This window comes from Dermacentor silvarum, chromosome 1 (genome assembly GCF_013339745.2).
Source record: "Dermacentor silvarum isolate Dsil-2018 chromosome 1, BIME_Dsil_1.4, whole genome shotgun sequence".
Taxonomy (NCBI): domain Eukaryota; kingdom Metazoa; phylum Arthropoda; class Arachnida; order Ixodida; family Ixodidae; genus Dermacentor; species Dermacentor silvarum.
In genome coordinates this window covers 137,822,088-137,844,267 of record NC_051154.1, presented here as the reverse complement: position 1 = coordinate 137,844,267, position 22,180 = coordinate 137,822,088, and the positions used below count along the sequence as shown (strand labels likewise).

The window sequence follows — 22,180 nt, the reverse complement described above, 5'->3', positions numbered from 1 at the left end:
AAGGCCTTTTCATTTGCCTATAGACGCAACTACAGCAAACAATAAGGCAAACCATGTCCACCAGGCATAAATGGCCGGAAAACACCCTGCAAAGTGTTGCTGCAAATGAAGGGCACTTAAGAAGATGTATTTTTCAGAAAGAACGAGGTTTGCAACTGCTATGTTAGGGTGCTGATCAGTTAGTGTATGCTGGCCAATCTGCAACATGCACAGCAATTAAAAGTACTAATGCCCAAGAATGATGTCAGCAGCAATATACATACACACGCGTGTATGTTGCTGCAGGAAAGTGTGTGTGCATGAGTGTAATTTGTCAGGCTACAAAAAGGTGCCGAATATAATGCACAACGCGATTTGCACTGTATCAAGCCATTGCAACAGCATTGAATTGTTGATTTTTAGAGCACATATAAGCAGAATGTTTAAGTATGACCTTGAAAACAGGAAAAAACGGTACCTTCCACACTGCTCTTATCTTAAAGGGGCCCTGAACCACCCTTAGGGCTTGGTGAAATAACTTAGTCCGCGGGTAGCATACGCTGCTGTGAACATCTCAGCCAAGTTTTGCTGTCATATGCGGAGCTCGCAAGCGGAGTGCGAACTCACCTTTCTCTCAAACGCTCTCGTTTCAACAGAAACCATGATCCTCACTCTCTTCTGTGTGCTTTATCACGTAATAAAGCACATTCTAATACGCGACTATTGGTTGCTGCGGCCGGCTACACCGCGGTCGCCGTGGAGTGCTGCCACGAGACCACTGGCTGCTCACCGAGGACAACCGCGTTTGGCTTACATTTAGTGCGTCATAGGCACCAAAATCAGAAGTCATGGCATCTACGTTAACTTGCTGTGGACAATCGCATTTGGATTACGTTTAGCGCGTCGTAGGCACAAAAATCGGAAGTCGTGGCATCTACGTTAACATCCAAAATGAAATTTGAACTGCGCGCCACGGTGACATTTCACTCTACTGTAGTCTTCGCAGTGCAAGGCCGCAGTGCAAGGCATTGAGGAAGGAAGGGGAGCACAGTGGCTGCTGCGTTTGAATGTCAATATTAACTGCGAAAAGAAATATTCTAAATTACAGCTGTAGACCGTGTTTTCTTTTTCTTTACTTTTTTGCCTCTTTACAATTTCAATGCCTATGAACACTTGCTTTATGAATTCAATTAAGTAATGCATATCAGCAAACATCTTAATGCCCAATAAATAGTAGAGCTACAGTTGGCAACGACACAAGAATGCAGCAGCAAATACACTGCTGTATAGCTTGAGAATTTGTATAAATGCACCAGCCAATTGCATTTCCATGATGTCATAGCAGAGGAAAACTATGTATTAGAAGCACAGAATGCAGGTGTAGTATGGTTTTGCAAGTAGAACTTGTATTTAATACTTAGGTTATCACTGAGTGTAGAGGTTCCCAGCGTTTTTTCTTTTCCTTTCATCACCATTACAAGTATTTTTGAAGACAGTGCCATAAAGTCAAGTTCACTCACCACGTAAGTGTCATACTCAAAACGGTGCCTGAGGTTGAGGTGACTTAGAAAATTGATGGATTTCTGGTGAGGATTCCCCCATGGCATGGATGCACACACCGGGCATACCTGCACAAATAAACCAGACATACTGTTCTTACACACCACAATGTCAATAAGTGCTTTTGGTATTAAAGAAAAAAAAATGCACAATGAAAAAAGTTTTCACTGGGAATTTCATTTCAATTGAAAAGGGCCAGTGAAAGCGAATTTATAGGGGGTGTTCAACTCGTACAATTTTTAATAGAATAACAAATATTTCTCATTTCCAGCCAGAATGAGTTTGTGTGGATTCCGTTGGTGAAAAAAAAGGCTTATATTGCATTATTTGATACATGCATGCATGCCAATAACTATGGGACATCTGGTCAACTGAGGAGCTTGTAAACGATAAGCAGCTGCTTTCAATATCGTTATACAAACCATGATAATGACAGTAGAGAAACGAGGGAACAGCATTTCACCAGATACACAGAGAGCTGTGTTTGTTGAAGGAGCTAAATCCAGACAGAATGTGTGGAAATGAAAGTTGATTGGGTGGGAAGGAAAGAAGAGGAGGGAGGAGGGGGGGGGGGGGGGTAAAACGTTTGACTGTGACATGAAGTTCAGGGAACCCTTGCTAGAACTCAACCACTTACACAAAACTCATTGCTAATTTTCACTTGGACTTCGCAGGCAGTGCAATCTACGGTGCACATCAATGCTTTTGTATGCGTGAGAGTTTGCGAGTGAGTACCCCGAGTTCTGTGGTCTCCCTGTGAGATGGAAAATTCCATTGCATCACGACCAATGCCGGCATAGAACCGCTATTGTTCTCGCCTATCACTGTTTCCTGCGTACAACTTCATAAACAGGATCGTGACTGCAGATGGAAAATTCTGATATAAATGTTCCTCAATGTTTCCTGCGTTACCGCTGCAGGATTGGACACTGACCAGTGGGCTTTCTGTCACGCTTAAAAGAAGAAAATAAAGAGGAGGGTTACCATAACAATTGCTTGGCAGTCCCTTTAAGCAACAACATTCTCCATACACCTCTGCATGATTACAACTAGAACGAAGCAGAGTTGCGAGACTCACTTGATCACCATGATATGACCACATCCAACCAGACTACACAGATTCATTCAATACCCTTGACCGTAGTTTCCTCATGAAACTTGCCAGCACAAGTGTAAGGGGCCCCTTACTACACCACATGGCACATTCATCAGTGGGTGCTGATGTTCATGAGTGTTAAGTTCATGAGTGTTAACACATGCATGAGTGTTAAGTGCTGTCGGGTGTGCGAAAAGGTTTGGTGTTGAAGCCTGCCCTACATTCTTCTTCTTTCTGGGGTTTTACGTGCCAAAACCAGTTCTGATTATGAGGCATGCCGTAGTGGAGGGCTCCGGATCAATTTTGACCACCTGGGGTTCTTTAACGTGCACTACAACGCAAGTACATGCGCGTTTTTGCATTTTGCCTCCATCGAAATGCAGCCGCCGTGGCCGGGATTCGATCCCGCAATCTCGTGCTCAGCAGCGCAACGCCTTAGCTGACTGAGCCACCCCGGCGAGTTGCCTGCCCTACATTATCTTGCATGGGGTAGGCAGTGTGTTATGTTTTCTGTCTATGAAAATGCCATGCGTAAAACTGACTGTGGTCTCTTTCTGCAGTAGATGGACAAAGCAATGATTCTTGCCTGCTGAATTTGGTCTGGGTCGAGTGTTCAAGCATGCAGGCCTACCTGTCAAACGGCAAGCAGTAGTCATAAACCAACCAATGCTTACCCATGCCTAATGTGCAGTTACGTACTTTAGTGGTAGCATAACACAAGCCCTACACTACCTGCCATCAGGCACACCCCTTAAAGTGATCATGCATCTCCATGCAGTGGCATAGTAACTCATATTTCTGTCCCTGGCCAAAGCCATGTTAAACTAACATTATTACAGACATCATAAGGGCTCCTTACATGCCCTTTGTCATGCTGCTGCATACCAATTATTACTGTCAGTACGAAATCATCTAGCTCACTATATTGGAAGAAGCTGTGATAAATCTGCAGTCACAAAATCACCAGTTCACTTTCCTGCAACTTTATTATGAACTAAAAACCACATGAGGGCAAAAATACTTGAACATCAAAGAGTTGTGATGTGCATACAACCATTTTCTTTTATCTCCTTCCCTCTTGTCACCGTACCCTCAAATATGCACAAGTGTGCTGTCTATATGCATGTATACTCACTCACCAATACAGTCAAATCTGAATAATTTGAACTCAAAGGGGCCCGAAAAGTTGTTTGAATTAAACAGAGTTCAAGTTAACCTCGTAAGCCCCAAGAAAAACCTTGATGTAGCATTATTCAATTAACACTCTTAAATTCATTGCAGGGACTTTAGATAGACTATTTATGAAGCAACATGTTTTTACTTGTTTGTAGTTCAAACCTAAATTAATGTCCATGCAAATGGACACTGGGAAAAAAAATTAAATTGTTATAGCACACAAATTGCCTTCTTTTGCGCAGCTTAATAAATTTTTTTTTCTCTTTTGTTACTTTAGATAAAACAGCTTTCAAACTGAAACATGATGGGGCTTACTTTTTTTATTATTATTGCCACCACTTCGAGTGAAATTGTAGGCAACTGATCAATCTCAATGCATTTAGACATGCACAACACAAAATATATCTAATGCGACATTGTCAAGTGTTTCTGGAGTAGCCAGGGTTACGGCATCTTGCAATGTTTTTGATGTAATTCTTTATAGGCAAATATAATGCCTTAGATATTTGGGTCATTGTACTTGAGATTGGCTTTATTTTTCGAGGGGTTACCTCTGGAACGTCATCTTCATTGTTGTCTGCATCCCTTTAGCAGAAAAGTGAGCAACCAGTCAGCTATATGCGCCAAAACCAAATTCAGCCATGCGAGTTCAAGGATGCAGGCCAAAATCAAATTCAGAGGCATTATACTGGAGTCTCAATGCCGACCGTCATGCACACACACATTTACTCAGTAGTAAAAACACAGTTGCTTCATCCACCAGACAAACCATTCGCGTTTGCCTCTGTTGTTTCAAGAACACATTGTGATGCCTTCAGTTGATATGTGACTTGTGACGAATGCAGTGGGAATAACGTGGGCATCCGATGTAGGACATGTTCACACTCCAAGCTGCCATTTCGAAATGATGTCAGGCATATCAGTTCAGCCCTATTTGAACTACGCTCAGCCAGATGGTAGCACAAACCTTTAGCAGCAATAGACGAGTATACAGCGTGATTAGAAGCACCATTTATTTTCTAAAAAAATGTTAACACAGGTGGAAATTGGGTCTCACGAGATTAAAGTAAGCTCATTGAATGGAGGACTGAAGTGCAGCCTTGCATAAGGCAGCACATGTGCACTGAGCTAACGCACGAGTGGAGTGTTTGGGAAGCATGGCTTCACAGCAGTATGGCGTATTCTGCCGTGTAGCCACACTTCAAGGCAAAATTGTCGCTGCTGTGAAGCCGCACCTAAAGGCAAAATTCGCATATAACCAAAATGACTTTCCTACCACTTTTTCTGCATTTTCGGTGTGGGTTATACACATTATACACACCAAAATACGATACTTGCAATGGGAGACGGTAGTAGCAGCAGCCCAGTGCATGGTGGCACTGCCGGGTTGGAAGTGAATTATCGCAAACCCTTATGCGTTAATTTTATTGGTCGTTTTCACACGTTGAAATGCACCTAATTTTGATAGGACCACAGCGTTGGTTCAAATAAACAGGAAGTTCAAATTAAGCGGGTTCGAATTAACGAGATTCCACTGTATTTTCACAAGCTATGTACTGACCCACTCATGTGCACTCACACTTGCGGGACTCACGTGCATAGTCACTTCTATCCACACTTACCGGCACTCGCATGCATATTCACGTTCACTCAAAATCACGGTAACTGGCTTTCGTTCATTCTCACATTAACTCTTTCCCTACCATGGGGAAAATAGGTGCTGTAGTATGTTACGGCAGATGTTTTTTTTTTTTTTTTTCTGGAGTAACTACTGCACTCAATATTTAATATAATACATAAACAGAAAGCAAAATGAATGCACTTTTCACGCATAAAAGCTTTATTAACGAGATATCATAAAAAAAGACAAATTGCTAAAATCAAGATTGTGCGATAAAATTAACGAAGTGTGTAAAGACAGGCTTGTATCTACTAAGAAAAAAATGTTACGATAATTACAAGATATACAAAATGTATTGCCGTCTATTAGAAGGCGGCGTTTCAAACCACTGATAGCGGGCGGCCATTTTTTCGTTCTCCTTTGATGATCGCGAAACTTCGGAGCGCATTTAAAAATCACTGCCTCACAGGAAAAAAGCGAACTGCTTAGAAAACTAAATTATAGTTCTCCTCCTTCACGTCCGATAGCGCAGTATGTCTGTGAGCGGCGCGGAAGGTCTCGAAAGCGGCGTTTCAAACCATCGATAGAGGGCTAACCATGCCCAATGGGCGTGGTACGGAAAGAGTTAAGGCACTCACACCTGTTCACACTCGCATCCGCTCTAACTCATTGGCACTCACTCCCATTCATACTCTCGCCCACTTACACCTTTCGTCACTCACTAACGCTCCATCTCATGCCTGTGAAATCAGTGTGGAGCGAGTATGAGTCAGCGCACTCTTAAGTATGCTGACCTATATGCTCTTCTAGGCTGCCTGGAAAATGCCAGCTCTAGTATATGGGCCACTTGCCTGTCTGCTCCACCTTAATGCTACACAGAGACCATGCCACGGTTATGGTTACACAGAGACCGCAATTTAAAAATTATTATTACCACCACCCTATGCGCAGAAAAGAGTTATCCTTTAGTTGTAAATGCATTAACTAACCTAACGGTTTACTGTTTTGATAAGTGTTTCTGCTTCTCAGGTGTTATGCATAATTACAGATCTCTTTCCGAAGAAATGGAATACAAGTTCTCTTCCCTGGTTCCAATTTTGTCCCAGACCTAGTGATGTGTCCTCTTCTTATGATGTTGTCAGCAAATATGATACAGGAAGCAACTCGTACTATAACTCTTGCCTTACCATGCCCATAGAGCATGGGTTATATGTCCTACGTGCCGTACGAATAGTTAGAACTACCGGCGCTCCTCCAAACTTGCTGTGCTATCTAGTTCATTGTCCAAGAACTTAAGTATCATTCCCTGAGTAGTTGATTCTTTCCCCAAGTGGCGGGAAAAATATTTTTCCCCGTAACTGCCGTAAAAAGAGTGCTGTTTGTATCATTTGCTCGCGAAGATGGCAGACACTTTGGTCGCCGGACCTTTGTTCTCGCGATTCTGTTGCTTGCTCAAGTGATTGTTTAGATGCATCTAGCAGTAGTGACTGAGGATGAATGCAGTTTATCAGATTTTTAGTTCGGACGACAGAGGAGACCCTAGAACCACTAAGCAGATAGTAAGGAGAAAACATTTTTTGTAACTCATGTTCTTTATGTCCTAAAACGTTACGTTAACTTTCACGTGTTATAGGCAATTGATGTGAAAACATTTTGTATATTTCAGATTTTTCCCTTTGTTTATTCTTTTTATGTTATTAACACAACGATGCATATGTATAATCCATTTTCAATAAATTTTGTTTTTCAGAAATAATATTACATATTATGCCCTAATATTTGTTTTTAGAAGTAAAATCTTTAGAATGTACAATTTAGCTTTCGATTGATGATAGCACGACATTGTAACCATGATAATATTAAAAAAGTTAGTAGGGGTCCCTTATGCTACAACTAAGACGACTTGAAGGCAAAAGCCTGAGCACAGCTAACTCAATGACACCACGAGCACTTTTTTTGCTGAGTCTTCACTCCAAACCCATATTATGCAAAGAAAATTTTGCAAGTCATCTCTTATTCACCAAACCTTTCCCCTAGATCGCCTTATCAGGCACAGACATCGTTTTAGACACAGGTGGCCGTTAAAATGAGCTCCAACGCGAGCTGCGATATGCGTTAGCTTTTGCTGTTGGCTCTTTCATTGCTGTTGGCTCTTTCACTCTCACATTTTAGGGGAGAGTCTTTCTGCGCGGACGCCATAAAATCCCGGATACTAGCCATAGACAGCTGCACTGTAAAGAATTCATGATTAGAACCTTCAAAAAGTGGCAAATTTTCCCATGGCAAGAAAAGAGATAAGCAGCATTTTGACGCATCAGCAGTGGATGCTGACCATAGCAGGCGTGGTGCGCCTGTTTTATCAAAGTAAGACAGCTACTCTCAATGGGATGGAACAGTGTTCTACTGCCAGTGCAGTAATAGACCGATCCCACTGGCCAGTTTCACGACGCCACCGCTGCCGCGGTGCATGCTGGTACTTGTAGTCATCCGGCCGCTCCAGCCGCGCCTGTGCGTCCTGTTTCCGAACAATTTTTGGCAATTTTTATGGTTCGTGTAGAGCCATCGTGCGATGGGAGGATTGACCTGCTGTGTTTCTGGGTGCTACAACAACCACACAAGGGACAAAGGCTTCGGATTCTATATGTTTTCTAAAGAGCGAAAGCTTCGAGAGACGGATTAATAGGTGGTACTGGTAATACACAGCGCGAGAAGAAACACAGGGACGAATAGCAGCCGCATTTTGATGGGGGCAAAATGCGAAAACACCTGTGTACTTAGAGTTAGGTGCACTTTAAAGAACCCCGGATGGTCAAAATTATTCCGGTTTTGGCAAAATTATCGTGGTTTTGGCACGTAAAACCCCATAATTTAATTTTAATTTAACCTTTCTTATATTCATTGGTGAGCCTCTTTTATATTTGGAATATATATATTTACTGCTGTTTATGTTCAAACTTTTTGTAATCAAAACCAGCTCCCCTCTATAACCAACCCTCGGCCCTGAGGGTATTGTAAATAAATAAAGAAATAAATAAATAGTGTCATAAGACTGAAACACATGGCTTTCTTTTTCTTTATTTTCACCTGCCTGAACTTCCCGGGAGCTCAACTGTGCCACCCGCACATGAGCAAGAGGTCTCTGCCATCGCTAGCGACAGCAATGATACTGTCTTAAACGGCTTAATCAACCACTGCGAATCACTGATGAAAGGATATCACAGCTGCTCATACTGGAGAGCAGCGTGTATTCACGTGCGCAAAAGATAGGACGCTCGCCTCACGCCACACAGTCGGAGTTTAGGAAGCAGCAAGCGTACCATTCGTTCGAATGCAAATAAAAAATTAGCGTAGCTTGCACTGGAGGCAAAATGCTAAAGAGACAGCGGAGCTGATGGGCACCTAGCTAGTCCTGGCTTTTGGGCTAGGCTAAGCACTACCAAAGTCATCCCCAGCATTTCCCGAAATTGATCAATTATTGATTGATCATTGATTAGCTATTGATTGGCTATCGCCAGGTATTGGCCACATATTTGGGCTAAGTTAAGCCCTACCAAGCCCAGCATTTTCCAGAGTTTATTGATTATTGATAGAGATTATCGATTAGCTATTGTTTGGCTATTGCAACGTATTGGCTACGTATTTGACCTAGGCTAAGCACTACCAAGTCATCCCCAGAATTTTCCGGAATTTATTGATTATTGATCGATTAGCTATTGATTGGCTATCAGCGTTTTCATGTTAAAACGCCGCCTAGCTTACTTAACTTCTAGATATCGCTGTTACCGAAGTCTGCAAGTCGTGCGCGAAACCCATGCAGGTAAGCATCATTAGGGCACGAAAGTTTCGGCACCAAATTTCAAACCCGTTTCCAACAGGTATACAAATCCTATTATGTCTGCCGCTAAGCAAACATAACGTTGCAGTCACCGAGATGCACGTGAGCAACAATAGTAACATAAAACGACCGCGTACATCAGCATGTACTACATACAAAGCTCGAACAAATACGATACTCAACGCGTAATCAGCGGGTAACAACCGAAATGAAAGAGCAGCAGGCACTTTTCAGTGTTCGCCTCGCATGCTGCAATGAACAGCTAATGTATTTCTTAAAATACATGACGAATGTTTCTCGGTGGTGGAGTTGCAGAGAAGTCTGGGAAGCTCGTGTGCAGTACTCAATGAGCGCGGACTGCGGTGGTATGGTTGACCGAACCAAGATGGTGGCAGTGCTACTTCCGGAAAACCGACGCATGCGCAGATCGGGCGGTGGGATCGGTCTATTGCTGGCAATCCGAGACATATGCTTATGCTTCAGCATTAGGAGCGCTGAATAACCTTAAAGGGCCCCTCACCATAGCAAATTTTGGTCATATGCTGGAAGTTGTTACGTGCCCTCTAAGGAACGTTCTATCACAAGGATTTTTCTAATTAGTTCATTAATAACAGAGATAGAAATATTTTAAGTACCATGAACCCATGATTTCAGGATGCGAGCGTCACCGCCAACATAGACACACTCTCTATTTGCCCCAGTCTAGCCTCTGCAAGCGAAATTCCTTCCCTGTGTTCTCCCATACCAGAGCCGGAGGGTCGCGCGACAGATATGTCATGAGCCCCACCTTCTTATTTTTTCTCTCTCGCATTTGTGCCAAGTAGTGCACATCCGGTGACGATCTCACTCGCGAGCTGTTCTGTTTGTCTCGTTTAGAGCAGCGCACAATTTTGCACGCTCTGCACGAGGCCACCTGATTAGCGGTATAAGTCAGCGCCCACAATACTGAGGCAGACGCAAGCAGATCAAAGAGCACAATTGCTCACTGGAACCCGGTAGAAAATGAGTTTCGCACTCTGCGCATGCGACAGCATGACGGGAAACAAGCAGACGAAACTGAAGTGCATGTCTCTTGCTGCGGTATGAAGTAAAACAAAAAACACGCAGACATTCATTTTGTAAGTTTTATTATTTCTGCAAACTTCAATTCGTCTATTGAAGCAACAGATAAAACAAATAACCGATGTTGCCTTGAATAATTCTCGAAGCAATTTACGTAGGCGCACTTGTGTGATTGACGTCGACTTTCTGGCTGGGAGCGCGGCGCTCGCGAGAAGGGCGCATAGCATTTGATTTGAAATTTCAGCTCTTTTCTTGGCGCATAGCAGTGTAATACGTTGCAGGCACTATCGTTAGCGTGCTTCCTATGCACTGTGCTTGTTAGCTCAAAATGGCCAGACTTGGTGAGGGGCCCTTTAAAATGGGCAGCAATAATGTCCCTCTCAAGAAAGGAGGGGGGGGGGGGGGGGCAAGCTTTACAGTGCAATTGTATTGGCCTTGATTCCACATGTGTGGCACTGCAATCGGTGGTTTTTGTGAAACAGCTCAGTGAAGAGTTGTCATAACTTTAAATCTTGATTAGGCTACCTGTGATGAAACCAATAAATTCATGCTTCCACCAACCATACCACGAAGCTTTTGATTTGAGCAGACTGGCATTCTCCAGTTGTTTTGGATAGATGTGCCACAGCGCATGCTGTTGTGACACAAGACAGAATTCTCACCATTTTCTTCATGAAAAAGATTCCACTAAAGCTCAACGATCACAGTTCTCTCAGGCAAAAAAAAATTGCTCTGCTGTTCAGAGCACATTAACAAAACAGTAGAACCTCAATACAAAGTTCCTACATTCAGCAAAAAAGATCGTTCACTTGAGAAGTTCGTTCAGTTGACATATTCTTGGACGATGATGACTTTCAGAGATACTATTGCCTTAGCGTGACGCAGTGCTGAGCCAACTAATCAGCTCATCCAGTTTGGTCAATGAGCCAATAAGCGCACACTGAAAGTGATATCGCCGAAAGCGATCGTCCGAGAATACGTCCCCAGTTCAAGTTATCTGTTTCAGTAGGAGGCAGGGGGGGATCGGCCAGTTACCTTTTTCCACTCACGCTCTTGCTTAAAAGCCATAACTGACAGTAGGCCTACACGATGCCGAAACGGCGAATGCTGAGGAGAACGATAGAGAGTCTAGTCATAGAATAAAGAACCAGCTTTAGATAAGAGAAACTGTACCTTCCACAGTGGTACAAAAATAAGCAGCGGAAGCGCATGGAACTTATCGCGGAATTCGACAAATGGCGAGACTTGCACAGAAAGCGGAAACAGGTTGTTTTTTTTTTCCTCCTCCTTGACGGCTGGCAATATGGCGGGTGCCTCGCAGCTGGCTGCTGCGGCCTGGCCGTATCGCTCACTGGTTGCATTTATTTTGCTGCTTATTGTGCCGCGTTCGCCTTTAGGGATATTAGTCTCTTGTCAGACCAGGAGCCCCAGAGGCCTCGACTGGCGCTACAAATAACATAATATTCATGGGACCCCCTCATTTATTGACAGTATCAAAGCAACAGCAAGTCAAAGGTGCTCATTCCAGCTGGCACTTCGTGGCTTTCATTACGGCATTAATGCAGTAATGATGCCAGCCAGTAATGCATGCCTTGGAATGCATCGCAAGCTGAAATCGTGAAGTAAATTTCGACACTTTTTAGGGCTGATGTAGTTTTTTTCTAAACTCTGATTGCATATCAGTGAATGCAGACATAGTTAAAATGCAAGACTTGCATTTTAACTATATTTTTATTTATTTATTTCATGTACCTCACAGGCTCCAGAAGGAGTATTGCGTGAGGGGGGCGGTACAGATAAACAATTGTGGAGCAACAACATCGTATATTTTTGTTGTTACCTGTTGTTAACTATTTTAACTTCGCAGAAGAAGTGCACTTCTGCGAAATATTTTTTAAATTATAAAGAGGGAAACATGTTGCACTTTACCATTCCTCCTGCCATTTCATTTAGGACCAACCTCCCGTAGCATTTATTTATTTATTTATTTACAGAGTATTTACATCGCCATAAAGGCATTACGTAGGGGGGAACAAAACATAACCAGTAATACAGAAAAGCTTTTGCACAGATATACTCGCAAACAGAAGCACTACGTTAATCAAATACTTATTTCTTCACTTCACGATTCTTTGCAATTTCAGCTAGGGCATCTGCACAATGAAGCAGCATTACCATGCAAAGCAGTAAGCAAAATAAACATGGAAATCAGCTCGAATTACAGCTTCATCTGATATCTTTACGCCATTCATGCCAATTTCGACAATGCATACTATGAGGCTAAATGTCCTCGCATCAGTAGCTCTTCTTGAGTGCATGTAAAACCCAATGATAAAACGTGTTAAAGATCACACATGATTCTGTAGGAATTTTCTGCTAGCTGGTCGAGTGACCCCTGCAGAGTATTACTGAACACTTGTTGAACAGGCCGATCAACTGTATACAATAGAATTGGCCATGATGGAAGCTTGCACATGTTGGTTCAACACTAGCAATGGTAAAGCAGCACGAAAGGCACTGATAAAAAAATATGCAAGACACACAAGTGCTGTGCGTCTTACATCTTCATTTTGTTCAAGTCTTTCATGTTAGTTTAGCATTTCTGAAGTTCAATAGAAATTACCCTACTGTGCATTTTTGTGGACTCGTTAACCATTCCACTGGTTTCTTTACTTCTACACCTCACTGTTCAAGCACCTACCGAGGCATTTTCCTACAGTAAAAATTGCTCATCCCACCCCAGATTCTGCAACATTGCTTATAGAGCCCTGTGTTGGAATAGTGTCCTATCTATTCACAACACTTTTGCTGTTAACAGAAAGAAAGTAACTGTAGTATGCAAACAAGTCACGAGAATGCAAGATGCTTTCTCAAGTCTCATTTAGCAACTATTCCAGGTATCAGTACAGTAACATCTTCATAGCACAGAAGTCTATTCACATGTAAATTCTCCGTCTAGGAATGTCTCTATTTAAAATTTGGTTTTCTGACTTCATCTAGTTCCTGCATGTTACAAATTTTTGTGAGCGCATGTGATGTGAACCAAGATTTAGTTGCAAGACAGCACTACCTACATTTGTAGTTTCTCCTGCCTGCTTCTTTCTAATGTACATCGTCAGTACCACCTCTCCTCAATGCCTATGATGTCGCAAGTCTAAACTGAATAATAATCTGAGTGGTGTCGCACAGCAATCGCTGGCAAACAAAAATTGGGTGTGAGGCACTACCGTATTTTCCAGGGTATAAGCCGAGTTTTTTCCCTGAATTTTTCGTTGGTGCGCCTCATAGACTTACATACTAGGTGTGTTCAAAAAGAAACCACACTTTTGAAATAGTGCGCGAACCGGCAGAGGGAGCACGCTGCGGCTACTGAGCACATGTAGCGGCAGGTACCGTATTTTCCAGAGTATAAGCAGAGTTTTTTCCCCGAATTTTTCGTCGGTGCGCCTCATAAACTTACATACGAGGTGTGTTCAAAAAGAAACTGAACTTTTGAAATAGTGCGCCAACCGGCAGAGGGAGCGCGCTGCGGCTACTGAGCACATATAGCGGCAGGTACCGTATTTTCCAGAGTATAAGCAGAGTTTTTTCCCCGAATTTTTCGTCGGTGCGCCTCATAAACTTACATACGAGGTGTGTTCAAAAAGAAACTGAACTTTTGAAATAGTGCGCCAACCGGCAGAGGGAGCGCGCTGCGGCTACTGAGCGCATGTAGCGGCAGGTTCAGACAACGAGCTGCTATTTGCCGCGCTTCGCTCTGACTGTTAGTTGGCAAGCTACAGCCGCTAATTTGATTTGATTGATTCTGGGGTTTTACGTGCCAAAACCAATTCTGATTATGAGGCACGCCATAGTGGAGGGCTCCGGATTAATTTTGACCACCTGATGTTCTTTAACGTGCACTACAACGCAAGCACATGGACGCTTTTGCATTTCGCCTCTATCGAAATGCGGCTGCCGCGGCTGGGATTCGATCCCGCGATCTCGTGCTCAGCAGCGCAACGCCTTAGCTGACTGAGCCACTGGGGCGGGTCTACAGCCGCTGAAGCGAGCACATGAACAAGCTGTTCTTCGAATTGGTGCCAAACTGACAATGAAGGAATCAGAAGAACAGCGTGTGTGTGTGAAATTCTGCTACAAACTTGGCAAAACGTTCACAGAGACATTTCAGTTGCTTAGCCAAGCATATGGGGAGGACTGTACGAGTCGCACGCAGTGCTATGATTGGTTCAACCATTTTGAAGACGGAAGAATGTTGGTCGGTGATGATCCCAAGCCTGGACGACCTTCCACATCCACAGATGATGACCACATGGAGAGAGTTCGAACTGTGATTCGTGGAAATCGTCGTTTGACTGTTTGAGAAGTTACTGACGAAGTGGGTATCAGCGTAGGATCATGTCATGAAATTTTGAGTGACAAACTTGGGATGCGTGTGTCAGTGCAAAATTCGTGCCGCGTTTGTTGACTGAAGAACAGAAGCAGACCCGTGTTGAAATCAACCAGGAACTGCTCGCCGCTGCCAATGACGATGAAAACTTTCTTAAGAACATGATAACAGGCAATGAGACATGGTTTTATGGCTATGATGTTGAAACGAAAGTGCAGTTCATCGTAGTGGGTGGCCAAAGGTTCTCCATGTCCAAAAAAAGCATGCATGAGTCGGTCAAAAATGAAGGTGATGTTGGTTGTCTTTTTTGACTGCAGAGGCATTGTCCATCAAGAATTTGTGCCACATGATCGGACAGCAAACAAAGAAGTTTACCAGAGAATCCTAACACGTTTGAGAGATTCTGTTTTAAGAGGCCTGAATTGTGGGAAAACCGGGCTTGGCTGTTGCATCATGACAATGCCCCAGCTCACGCGTCGCTCCTTGTCCGCAGCTACTTAGCGAAACACCACGCTCCTGTTGTGCCTCACCCACCATATTCTCCGGACCTAGCCCCAGCAGACTTTTTTTCTATTCCCTAAGCTGAAAACCACCTTGAAAGGATGTCGTTTCCAAACCGTAGAGGAGATCTAGGTCAATGCGAGAAGAGACCTGTGCGCCATTCCAGAAAGTGCGTTCCAGAAGGCTTTCCAAAAATGGAAGAAAAGATGGGAAGGAGTGCATTGCCAGTAGAGGGGACTACTTTGAAGGGGACAGCACTTAAAATGTTGTACCATAGGCAGTAAAGGTGTTATAGCAAAAGTTTGGTTTCTTTGTGAACACACCTCGTACGTTTTGTTTTTTCTAAAAAACTGCTGGATGCTATGGCCATGCAAAGCACGCTGGGTTGATCTCCTCTGGCAGTTGCTACGGGTTGTGTGTGCACTATGGAGGTACCCTTCTCGTGATCAAGTTGCCGAGCGCGGTGCGAGAAGGATGGAGCAACAACATAAGTAGCGGCATGCTGACCGAGAGTTGACAGACTCCGAAGTGGTCGCATCTGCAGATCGCTTTGAAGATACGGCACGCACTGCTGCGCCAAACTACGCAGTTGCTACCCGAGTACAAGCCACCCTCCCTCCCTCCCGCTTGCCTCCTTTGTGCGCGATTCGGCTCACCGTCGCACGCTTTCACTCGCACATCCAGCATACGGCGCACGTGGACAATGTTATTGCCGATAGCGTCAGTCGCTGGGACACAGCGTTTGAGTGAGGTAGTGCGCAGTGCTCTCGTTGGTTTCTTTATTGCAAGGAAAATGACAGAGCGACTGCAGCAGTGCTACTGCATCAAATTTTGCCAGAAACTGGGCGACCGCCTAGTGGAAACCATTCGGAAGATTCAGACGGCTTTTGGTGACGATGCTATGAACAGCACACAGATTAAGGAGTGGTACAACCGATTTAATGACTGCCGCACATCGGTGGAGAGCGAGCCACGCTCCGGTCGGCCATCAACATGCCGAAATGACCAGGTCATTGCCGAATTGAACGCTGTGGTGATACGGGACCGTCGTGTGACTATCCGAGAAATTGCGGAAGAGGTGGGCGTCAGCACTTTCTCTGCACATTTCATTATGACGTAAGATTTGGCCATGAAGAGAATTGCGGTGAAATTCATGCCGAAGCTGCTCACGGTGGAGCAAAAGCAACTTCGTGTTGAAGTCTCACAGGACATGCTGGATTCAACAAACAGTGACCCCAACTTCATGAATACCATAATCACTGGTGACAAAACGTGGGTGTACAGGTACGACACATAAACCAAATCCCAGTCGTCACTGGAAGCATTCCACATCACCAAGACCAAAGAAGGTCCGCCAAGTGCGTAGCAACGTCAAAGTGATGCCGACTGCTTTTTGCTGACTCCCGCGGTGTGGTCACGAGTACACACCACAGGGTCAAACAATCGCCAACGAGTACTACAGGGATGTCCTCCATCACCTACGTGATGTTGTGCGGCGCAAGAGACCGGAGTTGTCAACAGGAAATTGGCGCATCCATCACGACAATGCTCCTGCACATTCCTCGCACTTGATTCACTTTTTTGGCAAAAAACCAGACTCCAGTAGTTCAACAGGCTCCTTACTCTCCTGGTATGGCCCCCTGCGACTTCTGGCTGTTTCCCAAAATCAAGAGGCCATTGAAAGGAGTGCGATTTCAGACAAGAGAGGACATTATGGCTGCAACGACAGCCGAGCTAAACTCCATTCCGAAAGAGGCCTTCTCGGAATGCTTCCAACAATGGCTGCACCGCCGGCGAGAAGTGTGTGGAGTCCCAAGGAGACTACTTTGAGGGTGATTAGGTTTCCAGCGCTTCAGTTATGCCAGTTTTTTTCTTCGGCCAAAGGTCGGATTCTTTTCTAACAGACCTTGTATAAGAATAGCACCCACACGCTTGCCTGTGACCCACATTCACGAAGTGAAACACCAGTGTAATTTTTTTTAATTGCTTACCGAATAAGCAGGTGAGTCTTATATACTTTTTTTCCAGAAAAACTGCCGTTTTAAGGGAGGTGCGACTTATACAAAGGTGTGATTTATAGAATGGAAAATACAGTAATGCACGTGTTGGCAAATGTTGTGGCTTTGCATTTATTGCCTCAGCATGTTCCTAGCAGATGGCGACTAGTAATTAAACTAAAATTCACTGCTTACTGTACGTAACACCGAACTTACTATGCAATTCAGAGTGGTTTTATAGGCTGTTTTGAATGCATAATTTATTTTTTCTAGGGCAAATAATTCCCATAAAGCTTTGTCAGTAGTTTTCACTATCTGTTTTCTATAAGAAGGGAAACCAATGTTCTCTGCTGGTTAATAACAATTTATTTGTTGCAGTGTCAGTCTTCGACCAGTGATCTCTTTTATAACTCAAGTTGCACAAGAAACATGGTAGGGCATTGCTATCACATGCAATATGAGAGCATACTAAACACAAGCCACAAACTAAGTCTATGTAACTAGACATTCAGAGACAAGCACTCTCGAGCAGCAACGTGTTAATCACAGTCATGGGTACCAATGCATGATAAGCTATACTGGGCACGTAAATATCTGGTACCTTTTCGTAAAATGATTGGTCTAACACTAACCTTGAATGTTAAGCCATAATTTCACTCCATTTTGTCCCCAGCATGAACACTTTGTGACAACAGAATACACAGGTGCGATTTTCATGCTTCATTTGCCAACTCTGTGCCATATTAAAAGGGTCATGAACCACCCCTCGGGCTTGGTGAAGAAATATAGTCGGCAGATAGCACACGCTGCTGTGAACAGCTCAGCCAAGTTTTGCAGTCGTGCGCAGCACGTGGAGCACGCAAGCAGAGCGCTGAGTCACCATTCTCTCAAATGCTCTCTTTTCAACAGAAGCCTGCTCCTCACTTTTTTCTGGACACTATTTCGCAATATAGCAGATTTCCATACGCGGCTGCTATTGGCAAATAGCTGACATCAATCAAGAGGCCGTTTAGATCAGTGCGCTTCTTCCTATTGTTACTGTGTATATTTATTGACGAAGTTTAATAAACAGGCTGAAGTAAGCGAGAATCTGTTTTCGAATTTCGATCATATAATTACGGACTTCCGGAAGAAGCAGACTTGTCTGCTCACGCTCGGCCGCCCACGTAGGAATTGAACTTTGACCACCCTGCTCATCGGTGTTGTAGCCGTTGGGTCTTGCTAATTTCGACTAACTTTGAACTCAACTAGCCTCGAACCACACACACTTAAGGTCAGACCACACACACGCTTGCCAGCGTGCTCACACTCCTCGTTAGCAGCCTTGGCAGCAGACTTCGCTTCACATTGAGCTATTGATAGCGCTACAAAATGCACAAGTTGGATGTGGCTACTATCAGTCGGTTAAACTGGCGCAGGACAAAGATGGTCCACACCACATAGCACAGCCAGACTGGAGCATGTGAGTGCGAGCACGCACTCAAGCCCTGTAGTGTACAAAGCAAATGCTGTGCAGACGCACTACAGTTGTATGTAGCTGAGGTCTGCTACATAACGTAGATGCCGCGACTGTCGCGATGAGTCTGCTGGCTGAGCGCACTGTGGCTCACTGAGGACAACCACGTTTGGCTTACATTAATCGTGTCACAGACGCCAAAATCGGATATTGCGAAATGAAGTGTCCAGAAAAAAGTGAGGAGCAGGCTTCTGTTGAAAAGAGAGCATTTGAAAGAGCATTTGAGCTTCTATGAGAACACCCAAAATCAAATTTGAACTGTGCGCCACGGTGACAATCAGTAGGCAGAGCGTTGTGAGCACGCCCCGCTCCGCCGTAGCCTTCGCAGTGCAAAGCATTGAAGGAGTGGAGGCACTGCGAAGGGGGTGTCTGATTGCCAATAACTCCACTTCTGCTGAACTCATTGAAGTACGTTTTGCGCCAAAGTACTTCTGAAAGAGCATATTTTAACTTCAAATGCATTCATTCCTCCACTTCAATAAAAAGTGGTTCAGGACCCCTTTAAATGCACATTGTTCCCATGAGATAACCTTGCACAACTCGCGACCTTGTTTTACTGTTGCACACTAAAGCAGATCTTTCTCAGTTAAATGTGAATTTCAGAAAAAATTAGGGAAACCTTCCCAGCTATTTAAAACTGAATATTCCGAACACTGCATGGAAACAAGTACTTATAGCTCTAACTATCAACACCTGACAGGCATGAGAGATAATGCACTCTCGAGGTGCACGTCAAACATCTTTAAATTAAAAGCAAACATTGTAGCCATGGGGTCGCAGCTGGAGAACAGATGGTAACCCTGTGGTGACAGCCAAGCTTCTTTTTCATGCTTGCAGTCTGTAGCTTTACATTGATCATGCCCTCCTTAAGCTTGTGCCTGAAAGAGAAGGAAAGAATGCATCAGAAATGCAGAGAACATATTTAAAAGCAAAAAACACTAACATAAAACACAATAAGCAAAGTGATTAGAATACTGACAGTCAAGTGTGAAATGCATGAAAAAGTACCTTGCTTGGGTTCATGCACTTGCTGCAGCACTTTACTGGAGAATTCTTTCTTGCTGCTGTTGACAAAATTGAAGCTTTGCATACACGTGACGTTAGTTGCCAGGTTGCAAATTGCCAGGATGCAAAGGCACTCGCTGATCACTGAAAGAACATAGCAGTGACCTCAGTTAGACAGGAATAGTAATTACTACTGGCATCACAGCAATATTTGTCTGATGCTGCGAATATTCTACTCTAATGCAAGAATAAGTGCCCACGGCTGCCCTTTTGAAGATAAATAATAAAGTGAGAAGCAAGCTAGGTTATCGGGCAGTCACTCATAGGAAATACAGTTATGGCAGCATGCACACAATTTGCGGGTTTCAGGTAGGTTTTGATTTATTTCACTGAGCTACACTGCAATAGACCTATGAATTGAAGCTTCACAAGGCAGGTGGCAACTGGCTGGTGGCTCTACTCACAGAAGCATTTCTAGGAAAACCAGTACTTTATTTTTTCTTCATGCTGCCGAGTTGTTGACAACTGGTCCTACAGGCAATTACACGATGAAAGGTGTCACCTTTCAAAATCAACAAAATGACGAAATGAAGATTCGCAAGTTTGTCTGTAGTGATTTCATTTCCTCTGCAGGTGCGAGTTGTTCATGGTACTCACTGTTGTAGCAAGTATCAGGAACCTCGCATCAATTTTCTAAGCTGTTTTGTACACTACATTCCGCCTAACCGCTACGCAAGCAGTAACGTCCAAGCAAGAACTCACCGACATGCCCTTCAGCAGAGTTGAAGCAGTTGCAATCCGGATCCATGTACGATAAAGACCGCATCCCACACCGGCTGAAAATCTCTACTTCTCCGCTCCCGAACGCGTCACTTCAAACAAGCAGAATAATGTGAGAAATCAGAGTGCAAAAGACTGGCTTTAGCTCATGAACCAAGAAACCTTGAACCAGGAAGCTGCACAGCAAACCGGTAAAATTTTGAACCGCGAGGGCATAGGTCACGTGGGAGGTTGATGATGCTGAACATTATTGTGCGTTTATGATAGCTAAACAACAGACTTGGTACTCAAGAGTACTATACATAATTAAGAATAATAATTTTGCACTCTTTGTCATGCAAGGAAAATAAATGCCATGATAAGTGAGGGAGATAGTTTGCTCACGGGGGAATATTTTAGAGTGGAGGTACTATGTTTTCTTAACAGCACCATGGTCGATTTTCTCGCCCTTTGTGGCTATTTGTTGAACTTGAGAGTGTGCGGGGCCTGATCTAGTGTTGCGAGTTGTGGAACACGGCATTCGCTCGCTACGTGAATAAGACTAGGGCCAATATAGCACCCAACAACCCCATCGGTGTAAAGAGTGGAGCTGCGGTCTTATAAAGGTTAAAGAAATAATGCATGTAGGGTTTCCCTACTACTTTCTATAACAACGCTATGCACGATGGACTTCTAACTCGATTTGATTAGATTTGTTGCCGATGTGGTCAGACAAAGCGTAGAGCGTGGATAAAAACCGGGCACAACTACAATTTCCAGAAGATTTTTCTGTCAACCATACAACCAGAAGAAATGATCAGAATTCGGGAGTCTTCCGGATAATCTGGGAGACTTGGCAGGTATGTAGACTGTTTTGGCTGAACACCCAATAATGTGTTCTCCAAAAATGGCAGACATATGTTAACTAGCTACGCAATTGCTCAATTCATTATTAACTTGGAAGATGTGAAGATTAAAGCAATGAAGAACTTACCTTACACACTAGATTCCAATGTGTGCCATTTTTGGTTAAAAATTTAAGTGATGCTTCAGTTGCACCTTTTTATCGGTGGCATCAAGCCTGCCCAGCACAGAGCAGCAAGCTGTGCGTACCGTGCACAATGTGTCACTGGCACATGCAACTTCCGCATCCAGTAGATTAAGTGCAGTGTAGTTTGATTAAATTTGATGAGAAAACTCGAGCTGCGCAGCACCAATACAGCTACCACTGCTCGTTCACCCCAAATAGCATGCTGGCAAAAGCAAAGTATATCATTGACAGAAATGTTTTCCCACTAGCATGGCAACTGGGTCATTTGAAAAATGTCACCTGAAAATTTGCATGTAAAAATGCACTGTTTGCGTATCACTCGTGCAAGCAGAACAAAAGAACAAATTTCTGCGTGCAGGCCAGAGTTCTTGCCACAAAGATTAGGTGCATGTTATTCAAGCGCACATTTGAATAATGTACATACAGGGCCTTCTTTGCACCGTTAACTACAAGTGAAAACAATCATGCACGCATGCACATAACCCCCCCCCCCCCCTCCACATGTGACCCCTTTATGGGTATGCAGACAACTCAATTTTCTGTTAAAAGTCTTCCCCTTCACCATTCTCAGCAAGGGAATGCACGAACATTATTTTTAACAAGGAATAACATCCCACAATGTAATGACTCAC

At 43.8% G+C, this 22,180-nt stretch overlaps 1 protein-coding gene and 1 long non-coding RNA gene across 3 annotated transcripts in view; both read right to left on the bottom strand.

The window, feature by feature from the left end:
• The window catches only part of LOC119436094 (E3 ubiquitin-protein ligase RNF166-like), a 32,995-nt gene that overhangs the window by 6,273 nt on the left and 4,542 nt on the right, over positions 1-22,180 (bottom strand). The window contains exon 4 of the mRNA XM_037702840.2: positions 1,500-1,607. Coding sequence (XP_037558768.1) covers positions 1,500-1,607 — 108 coding nt within the window. The remainder of the gene's footprint in view (positions 1-1,499; positions 1,608-22,180) is intronic.
• On the bottom strand, positions 8,516-22,152 carry LOC119436096 (uncharacterized). Of its 2 annotated transcripts, XR_005188977.2 has the most exons (3): positions 20,501-22,152; positions 19,742-19,882; positions 8,516-19,611 (listed from the first exon to the last, which is right to left on the bottom strand). It is a non-coding gene; the product is annotated as an uncharacterized LOC119436096 (long non-coding RNA). The 2 variants fall into 2 exon arrangements; XR_007465300.1 differs by having other exon boundaries at positions 19,742-22,152.